Consider the following 12,603-nt stretch of genomic DNA (forward strand, 5'->3'; position numbering starts at 1 on the left):
GTTTTCAACGCGAAAACGTGTACGTCGGACGTTCAGCGCCGCCTTCCTGTAAGCCTAGAAGTTTGACAATGGCGTTTGAAACGTCAGTGGAATCATGCTCGACGTTCCAAACGCCATTGTCAAACTTCTAGGCTTACAGGAAGGCGGCTCTGAACAATGTTTCAGAATTATCTAGCAAATTAGACAGATACAGTTGTATAAAACGTAGTTCAATTAGTCAATATTGATAAATTTATCTGAATTTTATACGCAAAGTGAGAATATTTATATGTCCTTTTGAAATTAGCATAAAGTTGTTATTGAGAAATCACAGGAAAACTTCTTTGATGGAAAAAGTAGGTTATTATTTTCTATAATTGCATTTCTGACTTAATTAATATATCTATTTCCGTTCTAAATTATAGAAAATAAACCTACTTTTTTCATTAAAGAAGTGTTCCTGTGTGATTTGTTCCCAATAGCAACTTTATACTAATTCCGAAAGGACATACAACTAACTAATTGTGAGAAAGTAATTAAATACTGAGAATACTTAATACCACGGTTGAGAAAAGGCAGGGAAGAGGAGCACCAAAATTCCAAAATTGTTACATGGGCGAACTAATAAATTCATAGAAAATTGTGACGTACGAGTATGAAAAATTATATCATCACGTGTACTTATATCAGGCGATCTTTTAGCAAACTGAAGTTAATAAAAAATTACCTCAGATCTTCCATGAGGCAAGAACGATTAACTATAGACTAAGTTCGTTATCGATTGAGGGGAATTTTTTACCAAAATGATTAATTTTAATGATATAATTCACCAATTTGTAATAACGAAGGCTTGAAAAATCAAACTTAAAATTATTCTGAATAATAAAAAAGTTCTNTAGAAAATAAGAATACTGCATATTATTTACAGTATTTATATAATTATATAAATTAATGTAAAATTAAGTTTTATTAAAATGTTTTAATGTAAAACTTTCAGTGTTTACTTAGAGCTTAATGCAATTGATCACTACAAAACTAATTATTTCTTTGTGTTGGAAGGGCACACGGCAATTTTAGCTTTCAGAGAAAAATATTCGAAATTTGAAAATTATTTCCTAGATTAGAGGATGTAATATGGATAATTTATAGGAAGCGAGTAATCCTAATTCCATAATGGCCGAACCCATAATAGGCTTGTTAGAAAGAGGCCTTCTTAGTGCCCACAGGACGTAAAGAGTTTTACAAAGGCCACGAATGGACAATTGATAATATTAAAGCAGAGTAAATAAAGAAGTGGAAATTCTAGACAGAAGTTGAATAAAGACTGAAAGAAGCAGAAATTCTAGATTTTTTTAACTCCGATTTAATAAAAAAAGGTCGAAACAATCACTATAAATAAAACTTGAATGCTCAATTAACAACTTATGTAATTCATTCAGTATTGTTTACCTGCTAACCTTTAACATCTAGTGTGCAATTGAAACAAGTAAAAAAATACAGATACTTTAATTAAATAGAGGCAAACTGGGACACGCTTTTAAGTCTGACATCAAGATCACTAGCCCACTTTACTAACTAGTGTATGATATTAATATTCTAAAAAATTGGGTAAAGGGGGTGGTAAAATAATATTAACTGAAAAACATTTCTATAATCAATTACATTTGAATATAACTAATACTTGGAAATTTCAACAAACAACGCTTTTATATATACAATTTCTAAAGTACCAGTCCATTTTGGCACCGCCCCTTCTGGCAATCGTCAGAACTATCCTTTAGTCAGTCCATCTAAGATTTAAACTTATTACATTGCCTGTAAATACGTCCTCTTTAAACTGCCCATGATGGATTCGGTCAGACTCAAATGGGCGCGCTGTGTAATGTTATTTGCGAATGGACATCAAAGATATGTTTGGAAATTGAAGACCAAAACAATTTAAAAACTGGTCATTTGCCCGAAATATTTGAGACAGACCACTCATGAAAATTTTCTAGACTTGATCGACTGGATTGAATTTCTAATCCCTCCTAGAAGGGTAGCCGCCTCAGCCATCCGTCAATCCATCTCTAACATTTATTACGGATACTGAGTTCCTTCATAGCTTTTTTTTTTCATTTTGAAGAGCTATTTAAAATTAATGCTCGACTAAGCTCAAATACGTGGCAAAGTGAAAAATAAACCGAACTTTGAAATCGCCCAACAACATTTAGACTAAACTTGCAATTGTTCTATATCAGTTTTATCAGTCATCTCGTCCATTTATGGAGAATAATTGAATTTGAATTCAAATTTCATAAACAGTTCACGCACAATTTGTTCTTTTAACAATACGCTTTAGAATCACAGCATTATTTCTTGAACAGGAGAATATACATAGGGGAATACATAGTATCTGGCACCTAAGCTTTTCCTATATTGTAAAAAAATTTTACAGCTCAATTGGTCCAGATTACATTCCATACAAAACTTCATTGTCTTATAAAAATACCTGTTAAAACTCATTTTTCTAAGATAAAAATATTAATCATTTTTTAAACACTTTTTACAGACATTATATTTTTACCAAGTTCAATTGTGGAGGGTTGTATCGGACATGAGAAAAATCTGCAAGAAAAGAATTACTTTTGGTTTCACAAACAACTTTTCATTATTCGGCAGAGTTATTTTTCAGAAAGTACAAATTACTGATCGTAAAACTAAGTTATTACATGATAAGAAAGTGGTATAAATGAGAAAAATTAAAAAATTGTCTAAAAATTTAAAAAATTCGTTTTAATGACAAATGCATTTTGTGTTTATTTTTTTTAGTAATGCAAACATCACATTCATAAAAATATTTGTTTCTTTCAAGATCAGCGCAATTTTCGTGAGCCCAACCTTCATAAATCCCACACTAAATCCAGTCTTCTTCAAAAGTTTCACCACAGATGATGCAGTGAGTCTCTTGGTCTTCTCTCTTTTCTTGAACTGATTTAGGCCTATTTACTGTTTTCTTTGTTTCTCTTTACGCAGACGATTTTCCCTCAGCAGTTTTCTTCTAGCTTCATAGATTCTTTCTTTTTCTTCTTTATTTCCTTTATTCTGCCGTAGTTTACCCATATTGTCTCGTAAAACAAAAACATTCCGTGAGAATATAGTTATTATCAACCTTAAACTGTTTCCGATACAAGCCGTAACACCTCTGTCTCATATAAACCGCAACATATCTGTTCGATACAACCCGAAACATCATGGAACAAAACATCGGTTACCACATACGTATTAGTAATCTTAAGATTTCCGGCCAACAAGTTAAAAAAACAATAAATGTTGTTTTCAACAATAAACAAAAAAACAACTTATTCTCATTTTTCAGGCAAGCTATGACAACCAGAAGTTATCTTTGTTTACTCAAAACACTATTTAAAAAAAATCAAACTTTCTGCCACGTGTCAACAACACTGTTGATTGACTAAATATGGCGGAATCTAAACTTTATTTACCCAACATTCTGGTGTCTTCACAGGTTCTGCTACTTGCAGCAAATTTTAGAAACAACGCTTGTCTATCGATACTATCCGCCGTCCGGTACTAGAAGATATTCCCGTATACATTAATTTCGATAAAATTTCTTTCATGCTTACAGAAAACATTTACTTGCTGCTTTTACATTGGGATGAGTAAAATATTAAAAGAAAATATAGACAAGATGATCTAGCATAAGACATACAAAGAGAATCGAACGGAAATTCATAAATTGTTTGATTATTCTCAGAAACTCTTTTTGCCCTGTTGCACCTATCGTGGTGGCGTGGTGGTGAGGGAAGGAGACTGATTTATTCGGGAATGACTGCCTTTGGAAAATTTCCGTGAATTACTCGTTCAATATTCGATCTCGGTTTCCCATAGTAGTAAGCTGGCACCTTAATAAGCTGCTTTTGATAGGTACTTCTTACATTTATTACGTCCTGGTACGTCTTTCCCTTTCGTTACATTACGTGCAATTGTTTATATGGGCACATGAACTTATACGGTTAGCCAATCAAGTAGCAACAATTTAATGAACTTTTTCTCTAAAACGGGATATTTTTCTACTTCAACATATAATTAATTTTCCTCTTTCAACAGACATTCCGCCATTTTTTCCCCGAATGATAGCGCAATTTTGATTGGCTGAACGTAAGATTCCTTAAGTCAAAATCGATCGATTCTAACGTAACGGCGTTGTTGTCCCTGAAATGGATTTCTGGGATATAACAAAGCCACGTTACGTCACACATTACATTATTTATGCTTGTCTGAATACAGCTTTAACGCTTCGGTCATGACGTTTATGTTATTTTAATTGCATTAACATTACTGAATAACGTTTTGAGAATCAAGAAAGATGACTTAAAAATTGGAAAATAACATTAAAAAATCACTAATAAAATCTTAGTTTTATGTTTAAATTTATACTATATAATATTTTAAATCCTTGGCTTCATTTTCCAAAATTAAATCTGAATTATGACATACATTTGTAAATTTTAAATTTTTTTCCGAATAAATTAAGTGGAATATTTTTATATTTTTATTAACAATAAATAATAAGCATCTTTTAAAAATTATAAAAAATTTTCTCATCAGAAAATATATAATATAATAAATGATATCTACGTTTAAAGTTTTTCTCAAGCTAATTACAACGCATTTTCATTAATAAAAGTGGAAAAAGTAGTTATTTTCAGTTAAATAAGATAATTTGAACCAATGTAAATAGGTGTAATTAGTGCATAAAATCAGTTGAAGCAGAAAACGAATGTATAAAACTGCATTAAAAATCGAATTAAAAACACTGGTTCAATGAACAAATCAAATTCTATTTGTAAGTAGATACTAAAACTTTATAAAATAAAAACTGTACAGTATATAATTTTACAAGCAAGTCACGGATTCTTATACAGTAATTAAATATGTTGAACTTCGTAATATTTAAAAGTTATAACTATTAAAAAATATATCTATTTTACTTATATAACTTCGTAACATAACCAATAAAGTAATCATGTATGTCAAAAGTGTCTTACTTTATGTTCTAGTTTAGTTTCAATGTATTCATATACAGAAATAATAGACTCTATACAAAGAGTAAATAAAAAATTAAAGTTAAATGTTAATCAATTATTACTTAAACTCATATGATAATTGTAGGAAGTGAAGCAAATAAATGAATCTAACGGCACAGAAATTCACAGTTAGATGTAACACGAAGAAAAGCTGAATGAGGGGAGATAACATGCCACACACAGACGTAACAGACCAAACAAGATCGTGACCTATGACCAAAAAAATGTAAAGTTCTTCAACAGTACATAGCGCCGTCTAATACAAAATATGTCTTGGTACACAGAGATTACATTTTTACTTTCTTTGAGTAATGTTTATTACTATATTCGTTATGTAAAAAGTAAAATAAAACAATTAATATAGTAAAGAAGAAAAGCTGGAAAAGGGTATAATTTATCCCTTATAATCTTTAAAATGTAATTGCATTAATTCTGTACTCAGGAGACCTTAAAAAGTCGAAAAATGGAAAAACTCAGAGGGTCAAAATTTAGTCGATTGCCACACTTTCTTTCCTTTCTGGTTGTTAAAGTAACAGCCAGGAAAGTAACGAAACTTCATTATATTTTTTAAAGTAAATGCAATTTATTGAGCAAAATGAAAAGCTGATCAGCAATAGATACTGTATGTACCGGTACAATATATAATAGATTATTACGACATACATCAGTTTTTATAGAGATTGAAGTGTTAGTTTTCGATGATTATTATCACCATGTCATAGTGAAAAACAGTTTTTTTTTTTTTTTTGTTTCTGTCTTATAATGAAATTTATTTAAATCACACAAAGTTTATGTTATTGTTACAAACAAAACCAGCTTTTCAATATAAAGATAGATTCTACATATAAAATTCAGTGCATTAGATTAAATATTGTATATAAACTTTATCTTTATTTATTTAATTTACAAGATAAAATTATAATTTACAGTGCAATCTGTAAATATAGACTACTGCAAAGGAAGATCATTTGTAAAACAAATCTAGGCTGAACTCCACCAATTCTTTTCCTATGTTAAATTGCTATTAACGAAGACCAAAACCACTTTTTCTTAAGATCTTATGCCATTGACAATAAATACCTTTATACAAAGTCTATCCTTATTGTTCAATCTCGCTAATCAGAAAAAAATGTAGAAATTAATACAGTAAAGAAAAACGTATTTTTAGGACTGTTACCAATGTTAAAACGAAAAAAGGAATAAATAGGACATCACTGTATAAACGTTAAACGGTGAATCTACTGCATGTTTGCCAAAGTGGCACATCGGGAGAAATGATCTGGAACGTAACATATCATACGATTTCGGTTTATCACCTTTTTTCAGTCGTCCTTTTTCAATTAGCTTCTTTACTTCTATTCTAATTAAAGAGTATTCGTTTAATTTCTTTAAATATTCGAAGTCTAAAACTTCGGCACGCATAAACTGTAACTGCTATAAGTTATGTAACATAAGAAGTGCCAGGAATAATGCTGAAGTAAACTGTACGACTTTTAAAATCACTAACGTAAATGCACAATTTTTAAAAAATAAATAAAATTTCGTTTAAATACGTGTGTGAAAATTTCATAATATTTTAAAAGTAATTAAATAAAACACATTTCTGCTGTAAAAGAAGCTGTAAAAGAAGTTATCGCACCTTTTTATGTACTACTTTTGTAACTTCATGTACTGTAGTTTGATGTACCTTTTGATGTACTGTAGTTTGATGTACCTTTTGATGTACAGTACTAATGCATTTCGACAATTAATTACTAATTATTTCAAATAAATATAACAAGTTTTAATATGTTTTTAATTTTTAAATACAATTTTTTTTTATCTGTCTTATGTTTAAGGTGATTAAATGTAAATTCCAACAGAAGTTAAATACACTGGTTTGAAAACTTTACTGCTGTTTAAATAAAGAACTTAATTAAAAAATATTTGATTAGTATTTATTTATTTCAAGTTCCATAAAATTAGTTATATTTAGGTAAAGTTTAAACACCCTGTGATCATACCGATCTGTAGCAAGCAAACCTGATGCTAATCGTATAACAAAGCGCGTTGATTGGAACAACTGCAATAAATTATTTATTTCTACGATAAAATCGTAACTATTTTTCTGTGTCATAGCTTATTAAAATTATTTACAGTCATCATCTAGAGTATCCATTTACAGGCAGCTGAAAAATAATTTAAAATATACAAAAACAATTGATTTAATTGTTTAGTGAAGTAGACATTTCGTAACCTATAAACTTTCATTTAGATTTTGCCACTGATAACAGAAGAAAAAACATTAAATGTAAATAAATAAGCCTTTCATAAGGTGCAAAAAAAAAAAAAACCACTAAAACACTGTCGCGCATGTAAAGAACACTAAAAATTGTTGCAAATTAATTAGATAATACAAATTACTAAAATGTTTTCATGCTCAATTTTTAATTTATTCTCATAAACATTAAAATGTTTTTTATGTACAATAAAACATTTTAACACGAAATCAAATCAACTTAACAACTGATTCTTAACTTAATAAATTAAAACATAATTATCATAAATCAATTGCTAAGTCGATTTCTAACAAAACTTTATCTTAAAATAAAATATACTCTAATAAAAACACTAGTTTTGTTTCATTTCGAACAATTTTACGCGAACAATCCTTTTATACAGTAAATATAATAAATATATAAATACGACGGTAGAGTAAATTCTTCCAAACTTTTCTCAATTGTATCAGATAAAACATAAAAATGGAGTCTTTAATATAAAAGTTAATATATACAAGAGGACAGAAGACATCTTAGTCGAAGTTTCGTGATGTTTTTGGATAATAAATTACTGAAATTCCTAATTTTCCATTGTTATTAATAATTGAGTGCAAACGTTAACAATGATATCGATTTTCGTATTTCTTTCTTAAAGTATTCAATATAGTTTCGTGGATTTTATTGTTTTCCTTTACGTATTTTATTCTTCGTTTATGATCCGTTCTGACCGAAGCTCCCATTTTAATACCGGGTGCGTGAACCAAAAAGGCATTGTTTAATATAAACACATCGTAACCCATCAGGCACAACTCGTACATCTGAAAACAGGAAAATTGAATGCATTATACAAATGTAAATTATTAGAATTTCTTCTATCGAAAATCAATCATTATTATTTTGGAAATGCTCATTTATATTTTGAGATAAAGAAAATATATTTAAAAAAATACGCACGACAATATTAACAATTATAAATAAATAAAAATTGTGATTGATTACACCTTTAACACTATACTTATGGAACTCAAAATCGTGTATAAACATAGTGTTTATGGCACGGTTGACACAAACACTGTGTTTATACATAATTTTGATTTCCATAAGTATAGTGTTATAGGTGTAGTCTAACCACAAAATACCGTATGACAATTTGTTTATAATTAGCGATTATGGCATTCATGGAAATTGGTCTACTCGCTCCGAACTTCTATTTATGCCATAATCGCATATATTATAAACTAATTGCATATTATACTATTATATATTCTGAAGACAATTTACGATTATTTTATCTTTTAAATTTCTTTGCCAATTCATTGTATATCCGATCAAAATTCAGTTTGATCAGATATACAATGCTATTACTAAATGCGACGTAGAAAACTGAAAAGTTTTGAAAATAAATTACAGTAGACCCCCTATAACACTGTAGATAATTCCGTGTTATATGAATTCCATGTAGTACGAGTCACTTAGATTTTACAAATAATCTAAATTTTAAAATCTAAGAGACTCGTACAACATGGAATTCATATAGCATGGAATTATCTACAGTGTTTTAGGTAGGTTGTACTGCTAAATTGAAAAAAAATTATGAAAAAAATCAGTTTTTTTTTCAGCTACAAAGCATTAAGTATAAACAATTCTCTCCTAGAAAGATAATTACTTACTTGTGACATTTTGTCTTTCTTTCCTTCCCAAGATAATCTTTCGTCATATAGTGGTTCACGATTAGTACAGATGTATATCGGTTCCCACGATGACAGAGACGAATTTCGTTTCGTTACGAAAAATACATCTAACGTATCATTCGGTGGCAAGTCCTTTAACCAATAATCTCTTTTAGGGAATCTTTGGCAAGCGTCACAAATATACTTATGAAAAAACACAGCTTCACCTTTCGACATCATTCGTACTAGTTCCGATTTGACATTTGGCAATTGTGAATTTTTCTTTATTTCGAAAACTGGAATGGCATATACATGCAACGAGTCAGATTCGTTCAAAGTTTTAATCATATTCAAAAATCGAGGCACTATCCCGATACTCGGGTATAATTCTATATCAGAAGGGAAGACATAATGAGTTTCTGCTTTTAGTCTGGCTACATTTCTAGCTACGTTGATGGGATATAAAAGCTTTTTATCATTTTTAAAGCTCGAGGTTAGGTTTAACGAATCGGAACAGTTTATTGGTTTCACGGATTGATTTGTTGGCGGGAAATCAGCATCGTAAATCATATGCCATGTGACATTTTGGGCGATGCAAGGAGGGCCACACTGCCATAAATAGGCTATAGTGAGATGAGCCGAAACGAAGTCTTCGCCGGGTGCGTATACTGCTACGGAAACTGGAGCTTGCCAACGAGAACACAGCATGGCTACGTGAATCAAAAAGTCGTATGTACCTTGAGTGCATAGAGTAACAGTAGAACTATAGGAAGGACGATTAATAGCACGTATATAATTGGATAGAACAATATATTTTCCACGTGTTTCTTTACTTTCGTTGTTTACGTTGCTAATAGAAAAAGTAATATTAGGTTGAGGAGTCGTCGTCGTCTTCAATACCGGATCCAAAATAGCTTGGTTTTTTTTTATTTGAATAATTATGTCTTCATCAGAATATAAAATTCCTTTAAAGAAATTTTTGCTCATTTGAAGTGGTATAGTTTGCATATTAAAGAGATTTACAACGAGAATTAATCCGCCGAGGAAAAGTAGAAGAAGAAAACAACGTGTTAGTCTTTCGAAGGCCATCGGAATATTTGGAAAATTTTTCCATAAAAAGTCTGAAAATAAAATGTAAAAGTATATTATTAGTGTAAATGTAACATTAACATAACTTACATTAAGCAATATCATTTACAATGTACTTTAAATTCGTCCCGAAACTAAAATGCAATGGAAGACAATTATCAGTTCTCTCAATTACAACACAATAAATGTCTAATAACGAATCGTATAAAATTAATACGCGAAATCGATTAAGTGAAATATCCAAAAGAATTACATAGCAGTGAATAAACCTTTAATCTGAAAATACAAGGCAAGCTAGAAAAAGAAGGCATGCTATTATTTGTCGTCATTTCTTGAATCCAGTTCAACGAACGAGTCGTCTCTGGTACATTAACTCTAAACAAGAACCTGTTCCACTTTTTCATGTGTAAAAAAATCTCATTTTCCAATTTTTTTAGTTCTCTGCATTCGTATATAATATATTATTAGACTACGAAGATTTAACCATATCAACCAAATAAATAATAGTAATAAAACTGATAAGTAAAAGTTTATTAAATTGCAGTTACTTTTAAATTTATAAATATTATATTATATTTGTATGAATGTCTTTCTAATATAATATTTAAACCAGAATATTCATTAGTCTTTTCTACGCTTAATCATTAATAAATAAATAAATAAATGCAAACACAAAGGAATTTTTGTCTAGCAGTAAATGAATGAGATTCTTAATGTATTATAAACAATCATACTAAGTTACAAGCAGATAATTGTAATGTAATCAATAATTTAAACGGATAAATAAAATATTGTAGTGGTATGGAATTTTGAAATCGCCAATACAGAGAAAAAAAGTTGACGGAAAGATACGTGTTTTCAAATTGGCTACAATAACCTTCCCGGAGTTTATTTTTTTTACGTCACGCATTTTTATCGTGACTATTCTGATGTTCATACACCCAAAACATTTTCCCATTTTTTTTTTTTTTTACATCCTAATAATCAGCATCGAAACTTTTTGGCAAAATTTCAAGTATGTGTACAAATATTGCTGTATTAGCATGAGTGTGCTACTTTATTCATTACTTCTGAATTTAAAATATCTGCTGCAACCTTTATATTAAATTTTTCAGTACACTATAACTTATAAAATTACAAAAAAAAATTTAATAAAAATTTCCAAAAAATTTATCAAAAATTAGTTAATTTAAACAATTTAATAAGTTATTTCAGTAATATTTTTCTTATGACAAACATTACTATTAAATCTTCAACTATTTAATTGTTATTAATTGAACTTTTATGTTATTTTTCTTAATAAAAATTGTTGTTTTCGTATCTGTAGAGCATTTAATAGCGATATTTTAAAAATTTTGAATATTAAAAAAATTACAATTTTAAACATTTAAGATATATAAAATTTAATATAAATAATTCTTGAATTAGAGCGTAACAATAATACGTAGAATATAATGTTTATTCGTGTGAAAGTTACGTAACGGTTATATAACACGTAAAACTTGAGTCCGAAGCATTGTTTGTTTTAGCATCGATCGATAACTAAATTAGGAATATATTTGTTATTGTCTTAAAAGAAAGTTTCATATTTCTTTTTAAAAAAATTATAAAATTCCACGAGTGTTTAATATTCTTCAATTCGTTAGTAACATGTAATTTAATTAATGATGACATTGAAAAGAAAAATTAAAATATTAAATTAAACCTTAATTTACGAAATTTATTTCCTTTATTTATCAACTCATTTAATTTCTTTACTGTCTAAAATTCATCCAATTTCGAGACTTTCATTTAAAATTTCTTCTTCAACTGTCAACTGTTCACAAATAATTTTAAATGCGTAATTTCAATGATAATAATGATTGAAATGTGTTTAAAATGATGCTATTTTTTTATTTTATATATATATATTTAATACTACGAAATCGTGATTCTACGTGTAAAATATTTTAAATCATAAGGTTTGTTCGTTTCGTTCAGAAAGTGTACACTTTTATGTCAAATTAACTTCATTTTTTTACTTATTTACTCCAAAACTGATGTTACAGTGTACGCATTCTATATGAACAGGACTATAGATTCCATTGAACGGGACTAAATTGTATAAATTTTAAACTAGAACTGAGTTTATTCTTCTGCTAAAACTGACATCATGCAACGAGCTACCCTCTTCTCATTCTCTATTTTCTTTAAAGGTATTACCGGTCGATTTTCATATAATTATAAAAATTTTGCATTATTCGTTTCATATTATTTTCCTGTTTAGTAACAGGAAAAGAAATTTAGAATAATAAATGAGAAAATGATAAAAGTTTATATTATAGTTATTTAATAGGTTGCGGCCGACGTTTTCATCGCAAAAACGTGAACGTTGAACGTTCAGAGCCGCCTTCCTGTAAGCCTAGAAGTTTGACAATGGCGTTTGAAACGTCAGTGGAATCATGCTCGACGTTCCAAACGCCATTGTCAAACTTCTAGGCTTACAGGACGGCGGCGCTGAACGTCCAACGTTCACGT

General features: G+C 29.2%; 1 protein-coding gene across 1 annotated transcript in view; it reads right to left on the reverse strand.

Moving 5' to 3' along the window:
• Positions 1 to 7,384: 7,384 nt before the first annotated feature.
• The window catches only part of LOC111624997 (beta-1,4-glucuronyltransferase 1-like), a 13,411-nt gene continuing 8,192 nt past the window's right edge, over positions 7,385 to 12,603 (reverse strand). The window contains exons 2-3 of the mRNA XM_023368007.1: positions 8,998 to 10,118; positions 7,385 to 8,145 (exon numbers count right to left, since the gene is read on the reverse strand). Of these exons, the coding sequence (XP_023223775.1) occupies positions 7,945 to 8,145; positions 8,998 to 10,086 (1,290 nt within the window). The 5' untranslated portion in view covers positions 10,087 to 10,118 and the 3' untranslated portion in view covers positions 7,385 to 7,944. The remainder of the gene's footprint in view (positions 8,146 to 8,997; positions 10,119 to 12,603) is intronic.

The sequence above is a fragment of the Centruroides sculpturatus genome, unplaced genomic scaffold (genome assembly GCF_000671375.1).
Source record: "Centruroides sculpturatus isolate CEXI.00-Female unplaced genomic scaffold, Cexi_2.0 scaffold269, whole genome shotgun sequence".
Lineage (NCBI taxonomy): Eukaryota > Metazoa > Arthropoda > Arachnida > Scorpiones > Buthidae > Centruroides > Centruroides sculpturatus.